Raw genomic sequence first — 10,439 nt, 5'->3', positions numbered from 1 at the left:
TTGACCATATAGAAACAAAATCTCTGTAGGGCAAAATAATAAGAAAAGGGATGGGCTAAATGCTTAAGGGGCATTAAGGAGCCTCCTCCTGAAATCATTGTTGCACCATATGCTCACTAACTTGGATGTAAACTAAAAAATAAGTAATTAATTAAAAAAATAAGAAAATAAATTAAAAGGCATCAAACTCATAAAAAGTTCATTTATAACAAAAAGCTTAATTTCCATAACATACCAAGAACTTTTAATTTTTTTAAATATTTATTGATTTTTGAGACAGAAAGAGAGAGAGCGAGCAGGCTGGGGAGAGGCAGAGAGAGAGGGAGACACAGAATCCGAAGCAGGCTCCGGGCTCCGAGCTGTCAGCACAGAGCCTGACTCGCGGCTTGAACTCATGAGCTATGATCATGACCTGAGCCGAAGTTAGAGGCTTAACTGAACGAGACTCCAGGTGCCCCTTCATTTGTTTCTTAAATTCCACATATGATTAATCTCATATTTTTAATACTATAGTTTCTCTGTGCTACATTGATGGTAATTTATTTCCATATGTCTCTTTCTAGTTTTCTAATTGGTTATTTAACCCATCCATTGATGTTTTTAATCTTTGTGATTTTTCACTTCTTTTTGGTTCTTTTACAAATACTCTGATCATTTCTGAGTCTTTTGTATCTTTTTAATTTCAACTCTTTTTGTCTTTAAATATACTAAGCATATTGAGTTTATATTATGTACCTGTTAATTCCAGTACATTAGGTTTTTGAAGGTCTAATTCTGCTACTTTTTTTTTCTTCTAATCTTCCGTTAGGGTACCTTTTTCCTTGCATATTTTGTGATTTCTTTTTGTGACCTCATGTTCATGAAACGCTGTGGGGCTTGGGAGAGGTTGTGTTTCCCCCAGAGATTATGTATATTTACTTATGACAGGTGCCGGAGGCAAGGTGCTATCCACCGGCACCTTTTATATTAATCTCAACTGGGTTTTTCAGACTATGCATGTTGTGTGAATCTGAACCAAAATTCCATGTGAGAGAAGGTTTTGGGTTACAAATTCTCAAAAAAAAAAAAAAAAAGACATTATTTGCCTGCTATCAGAAACAGAACCAATCCATACATATTTTCTTGCTATCTAACCCTTTCATAGCTTTCTATTGTGTGGGGATTTCCTTTTCTTTCATGAACCCAAGTTCTTCTTTAGTCTTCACCTAAACTTTAAACCCAAAATCTCTAAGATCCTACACTGGCATTTACTAGCTTTAACCCTTGCTGAATTCAAGCTTAGGTTTAATTTTTTTTAATGTTTTTTTTTGAGAGAGAGGGAGAGAGAACATGAGCAGGGGAGGGGCAGAGAGAGAGGGAGTCACAGAATCTGAAGCAGGCTCCGGCTCTGAGCTGTCAGCACAGAGCCCAATGCTGGGCTCGAACCCATGAACCATGAGATCATGACCTGAGTCGAAGTTGGAGGCTTAACCGACTGAGCCACCCAGGCGCCCCAAGCTTAGGTTTAATTTTTAAACCTCTTAAAGATTTCCCTTAATTTCTTCTAAGCTCATCTATGCATTTAAAGAGGATTGTTGGGGTGCCTGTGTGCCTCAGTCGGTCAAGCATCTGACTCTTGATTTCAGCTCAGGTCATAATCTCACAGTTCATGAGTTCGAGCCTCACCTCAGGCTCTGCACTGTTAGTGCTTGGGATCCTCTCTCTCTCCCCTGCATACTCACTCTCTCTCTCTCTCACCCAAACAAATAAACTTAAAAAATTTAAAAGAAATAAAGAGGATTGTTGAAATATACTTGATGTTACACTTTAGGTGTCTTAATCTATGGTGTGTCTTGTTTGTCTTATTTTGTTGTCACATTGCCTTCAATGAAGTCCTCCTTGAGTCTTCAAACTCTGAAGTTAACCTCTACTGTCTCCCTCATTCTCTGGCAAATATCCTTCCTTCAGGCTCCTAGACCACCTTAGGAAAAATATATAATGTTGGATAAAGGTTTAAGCTCCTTGGTAGACTTGGTAAATTGATCAGCTATTCCTGCTTAAGAGAGACAGGAGGAAGTCACCAATTAGCAGATAGTTAACCACTTTGCCATAATCGGTAACTCCACTGCTTTCTGAGACTATGGTCTCTTATCTGTTTCCTTACAGGAAGGGCCAGGCAGAGAGGGCCTGGGATTCTAGCATTTGAATTGAACAAAGTCAGTGGAAGGCAAGAGTGGGAGTTGGGCATTTTTTTTTTTTTTCATGACAAAGGCAAAGTTTCACGGGTACTAGCACCATTTTTACCTTAGTTTCGTAGGGATCAGACCTGACACGTACCACCAATTCCAAGAGGAAGGCAGCCTAGGAGAAGTAGGGGTCAGCCGTCACCATCAACCAAATACTGGAAGTCAAAGAACACCATTATTATGTGCCTGGTGAGGGCAAGTGTAGGAGATGCAGAGAATGACTGCTGTGTTAACCTCCATCTGACCAGAAAAACTTTCCCAGTCCAGGAAAACAAAACATCTTTGAGTCCAGTTACATTAGCAATTGCTACTTTTACCTTTTCTAACGTCAAGTTGCCAGCCGGGGAGTTCCACTTTGAAAAAAAAAAGTGATGTTTTGCCAAATAAACCAAGTCTTTATTTCCAAGATGAATTACTCACATGGCAGAGAGGTTTTTCCCTAGTTATTTAACCATTTTATTAACCTTTTGACTTTGCATCACCTGAAGCCGTGGATGGGGCTTCAGCGAGTTCCCTTTAGCTTCAGGTTTGAAGGTAACTGTGACCTTACTGTGAATCACGGAGACTGGAAAAGCCACATCAATGAGTGTGTACAGGAAGTAGGCAGGGATAGGCAAGATGGTAATGACGATGGAGATGATGAGCAAGACTTTCGCCCATGATGGGTAAGTTCGGATCACCTCATTTGACTGTGGAGAAAGGGAAGATTTAGAATACCCAGTTTCTCTGAAGAGGAAGGCTACAGAGGTTGGGGGTAGGGACATGAACCGAGACAAGAGACTAGATAACTGGGTCCCCAGGGAACCCGAGAATAAGGTGGCAGAGTCTTAGAGGCCAGAGAAGATCACAAAGTCCTCACCCGCTCCCTAAGGGGTTCTGGGGTCTGAGAGAGAGGCTCACAATGCTTGAGTCCCAGGCCAAGTAGGTGATGTTCTTCAGACACAGATGAATCAGGGTGTTTACAAACAGGACTAGCAGCACAAATGGAGACAGAAAGCACCACAGCCAACGAAAGATGGGGGAGATGGGGCGGCCCAACATGATAATCAGGTCTGCAAGGAACCTGGGAAGAAGGGCCACGAGGCTTTGGAGGGGCCTGTTCAGGCCTTTCCCAGCCTTGTGGAGGGGTCAATCCAAACCCAGCCTGGGACACAGAGCTTCACGTTTCTTAAACGTTTCTGTTCACCTCCACAACCAGTTTTCTTCCCTCTAATTCATCTCGTTTCAGTCTGATTTCTGTCCCAGCCTCAGGATTGAAACAAAACAAAACAAAAACATTTCTCTCCTCCATCACCCTCAGGATAAAGGCTGAGTTCCTAATGTAGTTTCTTCAAGCCCACTTATCCAGCTTTCTTTGGTGCACCTTCTTAACCCCAACATATATGTACGTTGGGTTCCTTTTGCCTAGAACGCCCTCCTTTTTTCTTTCCCTTAACAAACTCCCCTTCATCTGTCTCGATTCTGTTCAAGCATCCCCTCCTTGCCTGACCCTTCAATCTTCTTTACATAACCATCTGTGTTCCCAGAGTACCCTCGGCTGCCTCTATCATAGGCTTACTACCCTGCCCCCCCAATCTGCTTACATACATCTCCTTTGGACTCTGAGAGCAGAAACTCGGTCTAATTTATCCCAGTATCCCCAGGGCTCACAAGGCCTGCCTGCCCCTTGGGCACACTCTGGGTAATATTTGAGAGTGAGTGTACGAATCAGCAACTGATGGCAAGAACCACTATCACCTAGAAATGCTGCCACATTTGGATTACACAATGCTTCTCAAATGTTAATGTGCAGACAATTTACTTGGGGTTCTTGTTAAAATTCAGATACAAAGGTCTGGGGTAGAGTCCAGGGTTTTATATTTTAATAAACTCTCAGGCGATGCCAATGCTATTGGTCCAGAGCACATTTGAGAAGTGAGGGACTGTATGCCCACACTACCCTGGTTAAAAGTAGGGCTCAGGAGCTGCTAGGAGTTGATATAGTCTGTTCACTGCTTTTCCATTTTACAGCTATTTTCTCCAGGCATCAGCCCAGGCCTTCCTCCTTCCCACCCTCCTGGGGGCTCTCCATAAGCCCTGGGATCAGAGACCTGGCAGTGAGAGCAAGAGGGGCCGACACTCCCTAGAGACCCTAGCTGTGTGGGTGTATGGGTGGAGATCCTGGGCTTGGGACATCACCTCCTGGCTCCATAGATCCAGGCCATGGCCACATTCTCCAAGATGACAATGAGGAGGAGGGGCAGAGATGCCCAGTAATCATCCAGCAGGTTCACATAGTAGCTGCCAGAAGGTCTCACAAAAATGAGGCTGCCCAGGAACATAAGCGCACAGATGCCCACTGAAGGAAAACATCAGATTTGTATCAAGGTCAGAATTCAAACTAGGTTATAAAAGAGTCCCAGTGGGGTTAAGCTAGACAATGGCCATAGGTGGGAGTGGGGTCACAGGTCTGAGTACCTGTAAGCAGTTTTGTCTGTTTCCTGAGGGAAGCAAAGGTGTCCTGGAGAGGGGTAATAATGCCCTGCATGATCCCTATCATGGTGCTCAGCCCCAGGTTTGCCAGCAACACGAAGATGACGATGGCCCAGAGAGTGGATCCAGAAAACACAGAGATGGTATCAGTAACTGCCACAAAGGCCACACCAGGACCCTCCATAACCTGTGAGTGAAGGGAGGAATGGTAAGGGCTCTGAGCTCATTCTGTAGAACCCTAACTGCATTCTCCTCTCCTCCTCTAGGAAACGACCTGTAGCACTGTCGATGGACATTGTTAAACTCCTCTGGCCTTGAGGCATGAGGACTTCCTCCAACAACAGCTGCTAGTCTGGCAACTCTTTGGGGATGGGGTGAACAGGCTTATATGAACCCTAGTGCTTGGTGCTCTGGAGGCTACACCTGCATTATCACAGAAGGATACTGTGATCCAGTTCAGGATGCTGCCGAGAATTGCCTTTCTGAATTCTAGAGGCACCTAAGGAGAGCTGACGTTTCTGGTGTGCTGGGGGCTTTGAAGGGAACATTTGGACCCCATCCCCAACCCCTACCTACCTCCTTCAATTGTTCAGATAAGTTGCAATTGGACAAATGGGGAAGGATCATGCTTTTCATTTGTTCAGGAAGGTTCTTGAACCATTTGGGGTAGATGGAGCTTGGCTCATAATACAGACTGTCTGGGGGCTGGACCTCAGGAGGCAGCACCCCGGTAACTATCAGATTCATCACTGTCTCGGCATTCCTGGGGACAGGGGTAGAATCACATAAAACCATTTGGCCCTTTAAGATAACTTCTCTCTTATCTTTCACACAAGAAGGAAAACCACTAGTCTGGAGCTTTTGATCTGCTTAATGTGCAGCCTGCACTGAAACCTGGGTCTCCAGGGTCCTGGCCCTCACTGCCTGACACCTACTTTCATAATGTGTCTGCGGGAGGCCACAGAGTTTCTGCCTTAAGACCTGGAGGGGTCTTTCCTACAGTGTCATGGAGGGCTTTAGGACCTATACCTCCTACTAGACAATTTCAGGACGACGTTAAAGCTTCTCAGCTTCCTTGACCTGCTGGCCTCTCTAATCTCTTAATGTACAACTCTTCACCTTCTCTATTTTGGACATACTCAACCATTAAGCCTGCTTCCACTTGCCATGCTCCCCACTGCTCAGTATCTCTGGCACATGGTGTTCTCTCTGCCTAGCACCACCCACTCTGATCCCACTCAGTCTACCCAAATTCTACCACTATACCATTCTCCATATGCAAGTTCCTACACATCCTTACTCAGCCCCCCAAACTCTGTTTACTGCCATGGAAAGCTATTCAAGATTTACTTCCATAAGGGCAAGTCAACGAGCTGCAGAAAAGTAGTATGGTGTGATCCGATCTTTTTAATGATATGTTTTTATATGTAGGTCTAAGAATGGGAAACATTATGATAGCATGCTAAATGGTGGTTATTTGTCAGGAGACAGACTCAGCTTGGGATTGCCTCCACCGGAAAGTCTTCTCTGACTGCCCCAGGAAGTTAGTGGTTTGCTCTTCTGTGTCTCTTCATCATCCCTTACTACCAGTTATCATCTACTTTGTGATTATCTTTAGTATCTGCTTCCTCAAAAGACTGTGGTTTTCTTTAGGGCAGGGATGGTGGTCTGCCTCACCATTGGTTGTGTTTCCAGAACTCAACACAGGGTTGGCAGATAGGAGGTGTTTTATAAATGTTTCGTGGATATTCTTTAGAATGAATCTTACAGGAGAAGAAAATCAGGAATGGGCTCTGGGGGCTCTGGTGGTACTGTGGGTCTTTTTTTTTTTTTTTTCTCTTTTTTTCTTTTGCCTCTTGTCTAATGATTCAGCTAAAGCTATTCTCCTAATTTTCCAGGCAATCCCCAGTTAAGAATGGGGTGAACACACCATTGAAAACCTCTGAGTTTAGGGCTTTACTAGTTTAGAAAGGCAACCCCGAAAGAGACAGAGTTGGAGCGATTCAGGTGTTTCTACAGTTTAGGATGCTCCCATTTGAGGGTCCCATACTGACTGAGCCTAGATGGGGGCCTAGGTTGGAATTCCACAAGCTATTTCTAAGACTTTGGTCTTTTCGATGATCTGCATATGAAATACTGGGCTCACTTTACGTAACATTTGTTGTTGTTCTTTGTGGCCAAGTGGCCCATTGTGGCAAATACAAACGCCATGGCGGTCAGTGAGGCAACCAAGTTGAGAAGAGCCACAGCAAAGGCATCCACGACACAGTTGTTGGATCGAGGGATGTAGGAGCTGATTGCGATGAAGCTGCCAAAGCCGTGGCCCATGGATAAAAAGATCTGGTTCCCTGTCCGGCGCCACACTTCCACAGAGTACAGAGCTGGCACCTGGGGAGAAGTACCATGCAAACTGGGATATAAAGTGAGGAGGGGTCTGTGATCTGATGGAAGATGAGGAGGGGGTGAAGGAGGGAACTAGGAGGACCTCTACCAGACTGACAACCATCCTGTCCCTGACACCCCCATGTGGGTAAGAGAATTCAAGGGCAGGGGACACCTCACCTGGGCAGCCAACAAACTGTCGAGACCAAATTTTGCACCCTCCAGCATGAGACTCCGGATAAGGAGACAGAAAAGGATGAAGTAGGGAAGGATCACTGAGACATACAGCATCTGAGTGGGAAGTATGATTCAGAAACAGAGTTCAGCAAAGACAGACGCTGGGACAAGTAGGATCAAAGGCTACTGAGTCAAAGGTCATATTAGTATGTGTCAGAAGGTAGAGGCCTACAGGCATCGGGTTAGGAGAATATTAGGGCGTCTCAGGTAGAAAGGAGTCCATCAGATTAGTAAGTTAGAGAGTGGCTCACCTTTCCAGAGGACTTGGGTCCTCTGATCATGGAGATGCAGATGATTAACCAGGTCACAAAGACAGAGACACTGAGATGCTTAACCGGTAGCCCACCCATTTCGATTTTGTCTGTGGCCTTCAATACATTCCGGTACCAAAAGTACGTAGTGGATGTTGTCCGCACACATTCAGGATCTGAGGTGAACTGGGCATGGAGGAAGCTGCGAGACCACGTGACTCCCCCTTCCAATTCCCCTCCACCTCCTCCTTCCAATCTCATTCAACATCTGCCTGCTCATCCCAGTTTTCTCAACAATCTTCCTTCTTCATTTCCCTATCCTTTTTTCAGCCCTCCCAATTGCCCTTTTCTTCCCTCTCTTCTCACCATAAGTACTGGAGTTCCTCAGTAAGGGGCACACTGACCAAGGCAGTGGAGACTGGAAAGACTGAACTAAATAGAAGAGACTCCAGGCCACGAGCACACTGTAGTACAAGCCCACAATGCAGCACACCTAGGGACCAAGGAGAATTCTGGAGACAGGAGAAGAAAGGTAGGCCAGCAGAAAGCAGGGGATCTGACAGAGGACTGGGAACTGAAGAGACTTGGCCTGTGGAAGTGAAGTCACGGGACCCATCCCAGGACAAGGGTCAGGGTGCGAGTGGGGTGTAAAGGGCAGGCCGGGGCAGCCCAGGACTCCTCACCATGAAGCTGGTATACCCCACACCACCAATCCAGGGGCTGATGACCTTCCATACACCAATGCTGCCCTGACGCATTCTCTGACCAGCTGCCATCTCCAGGAATAGAAGAGGAACCCCGATCAAGAACAGCATGAGGATGTAGATGATGAGAAAACTGCCTGTGCAAGGGAGTCAGGAGGGCTCTGAGAACCACCTGGCTTCTCAGTGCCTAGACTTCTTTGGGGGTCCGGGAAAACACATTCCCCCGCCCCGTGACCCCCCTCAGGGCCACAGGCACCAGGGCTCAACTGTTTCCACAGCCCTCACAGTCCCAGGTGTCCCTTCTCCCCCAGTTTCTGGAAGACCCAGATGCTTAGGTTCCAGCCCACCCTGGACCCAGGCCTCCAGCTCCACCGTCCTCATGAACCTAAATGTCCAGCTACCCTGCTCCCACCCACCCAACATCCTAGGTGTTCAGGTACCTGCCTCCTGTCCTAGTCAGGATCCCAAATCCCGCCCCCCCCCCCCCCCCCCCATATCTCAGAGACCTCGGAGTAGCAAGGACAGTCCTTTGGCTCCTCGCCCCCTTGTGGGTCCATGATTCCTGGTCCCCAGGCTTACCACCTCCGTTGTGAAAACACAGGTAAGGAAAGCGCCAGATGGTGCTCAGCCCCACAGAGAAGCCCACCTGGGCCAGAAGGTACTCGATTTTATTGGCCCAGTATGGTCGATCAGGGGGGGCTTTATCCTTCAGTTCATCACTGTCTGTGGTCTCCAATATTTCATCACTATCTTCATCAGACCAAATGTTTGGTGACAGAGTGTCAAGCTTCTGTCCCATCCCCATCAATTCCTCAGTAGGCAACTCAGACTTTAATCGCTGGGGAGTTGAGGAAGTAATAGTCAAGGATTTGGAGTCCGAAGGTCTAGACGTCTGGGATTTCTCATCTTGGGCCTCCATGTTTTCACTAACAGTTGTTATCCAGGGTGGACTCTAGTTCCTGCTTCTGCAGGGGTGAGGCCTCCTTCCTTGTTGACCTTAAGGACATCAAGAACTACAGACTTCAGATATATGAGCTAAGTAAAGACAAGACTAATTGTACAAGAACCCCTGAGGCCTCCAAACCCTCTTATCCTTACGTGGATAAGAACATGGAGTTCTCCACCCTTGAAAACATACCAAGGATATGCCTGCCTTTAGAAAATAATAATTTTAAAACAATACTATGTACAGTAATGCCAACAGACATAACATGCGTAACAATAATTTTAACAAAAGATGGGCAAGACCTTTACACACACACACACACACACACACACACACACACATTATTGAGAGAAAATAAAATTAAGGGATATAGCATGTTTGTGAACTAGAAGTCTTAATAGTAAAACAATGTCAATTATCCCCAATTGATCTATAAATTCAATGCAGTTCTTATTGAAATCACACCAGGGTTTTTTGGGGAAATCGACAAGCTGATTCTAAAATGTACATGGAAGAGCTCCTGGGTGGCTCAGTCAGTTGAACAACCGACTCTCAATTTCAGCTCCGGTCATGATCTCACGCTTCATGAGATCAAGTCCCGCATCAGGCTCTGTGCGGACAGCTTCAGATTCTCTCTCTCCCTCTCTCTCTCTGCCCCTCCTCCACTCATGCTCGCTCTTCCTCTCTCAATAAACAAACATTTTAAAATAAATAAATAAAGTGTACATGGAAAGCAAAAGGCTTAGAATGATTGATACAATCTTGATAGAGAAGAAGCAAATGTAAAGACTAATTATAAAGCTACAGTAATTAAGAGAGTATGGTATTGGCACAGGGATCTATGGCATGAATAGATCCATGGATCAATGTGCTGCACTGTTTAATATGGTGCCTACAAGCCACATATGGCTGCTTAATTAAAATTAAGTAACATCAACGATTTAGTTCCTCAGTCATACTAGCCATGTATCAAGTGCTCAGTAGCCACATGGCTACCATACTGGAAGGACAGATATCAAACATTTCCATTACCACAGGAAGTTCTGTGGATACCACTGGGAGATTTCAGAAACTCACACAAATATAGGTGCCTGATCTATAATAAAGACAGCACTGCAAAGCTGTAGAGAAAGGGTATTCTTATCAATGAATCATTGGTTGTTAGAGGAACTGGATATCTACACAGAAATAAGTGAACCCTGGCCTCCCCAACTTCACATAT

The 10,439-nt window shown here is 45.6% G+C and overlaps 1 protein-coding gene across 9 annotated transcripts in view; it reads right to left on the bottom strand.

The window, feature by feature from the left end:
• Positions 1-2,246: 2,246 nt before the first annotated feature.
• The window catches only part of LOC131499995 (orphan sodium- and chloride-dependent neurotransmitter transporter NTT5-like), a 79,835-nt gene continuing 71,642 nt past the window's right edge, over positions 2,247-10,439 (bottom strand). For 6 of the 9 annotated variants that reach the window (XM_058708637.1, XM_058708638.1, XM_058708635.1 and 3 more), the window contains 11 exons: positions 8,851-9,267; positions 8,251-8,408; positions 7,934-8,060; positions 7,568-7,743; positions 7,260-7,370; positions 6,844-7,085; positions 5,274-5,460; positions 4,683-4,884; positions 4,404-4,563; positions 3,126-3,288; positions 2,251-2,914 (listed from right to left, as the gene is read on the bottom strand). In XM_058708637.1, coding sequence (XP_058564620.1) covers positions 2,669-2,914; positions 3,126-3,288; positions 4,404-4,563; positions 4,683-4,884; positions 5,274-5,460; positions 6,844-7,085; positions 7,260-7,370; positions 7,568-7,743; positions 7,934-8,060; positions 8,251-8,408; positions 8,851-9,190 — 2,112 coding nt within the window. In that variant the 5' untranslated portion in view covers positions 9,191-9,267 and the 3' untranslated portion in view covers positions 2,251-2,668. Of the gene's footprint in view, positions 2,915-3,125; positions 3,289-4,403; positions 4,564-4,682; positions 4,885-5,273; positions 5,461-6,843; positions 7,086-7,259; positions 7,371-7,567; positions 7,744-7,933; positions 8,061-8,250; positions 8,409-8,850; positions 9,285-10,439 lie in introns of all 9 variants that reach the window. The other 3 variants (XM_058708641.1, XM_058708643.1, XM_058708644.1) reach the window with 3 other exon arrangements.

Source organism: Neofelis nebulosa, chromosome 17 (genome assembly GCF_028018385.1).
Source record: "Neofelis nebulosa isolate mNeoNeb1 chromosome 17, mNeoNeb1.pri, whole genome shotgun sequence".
Classification (NCBI taxonomy): Eukaryota; Metazoa; Chordata; class Mammalia; order Carnivora; family Felidae; genus Neofelis; species Neofelis nebulosa.
This window is presented reverse-complemented; position numbering and strand designations above follow the sequence as displayed.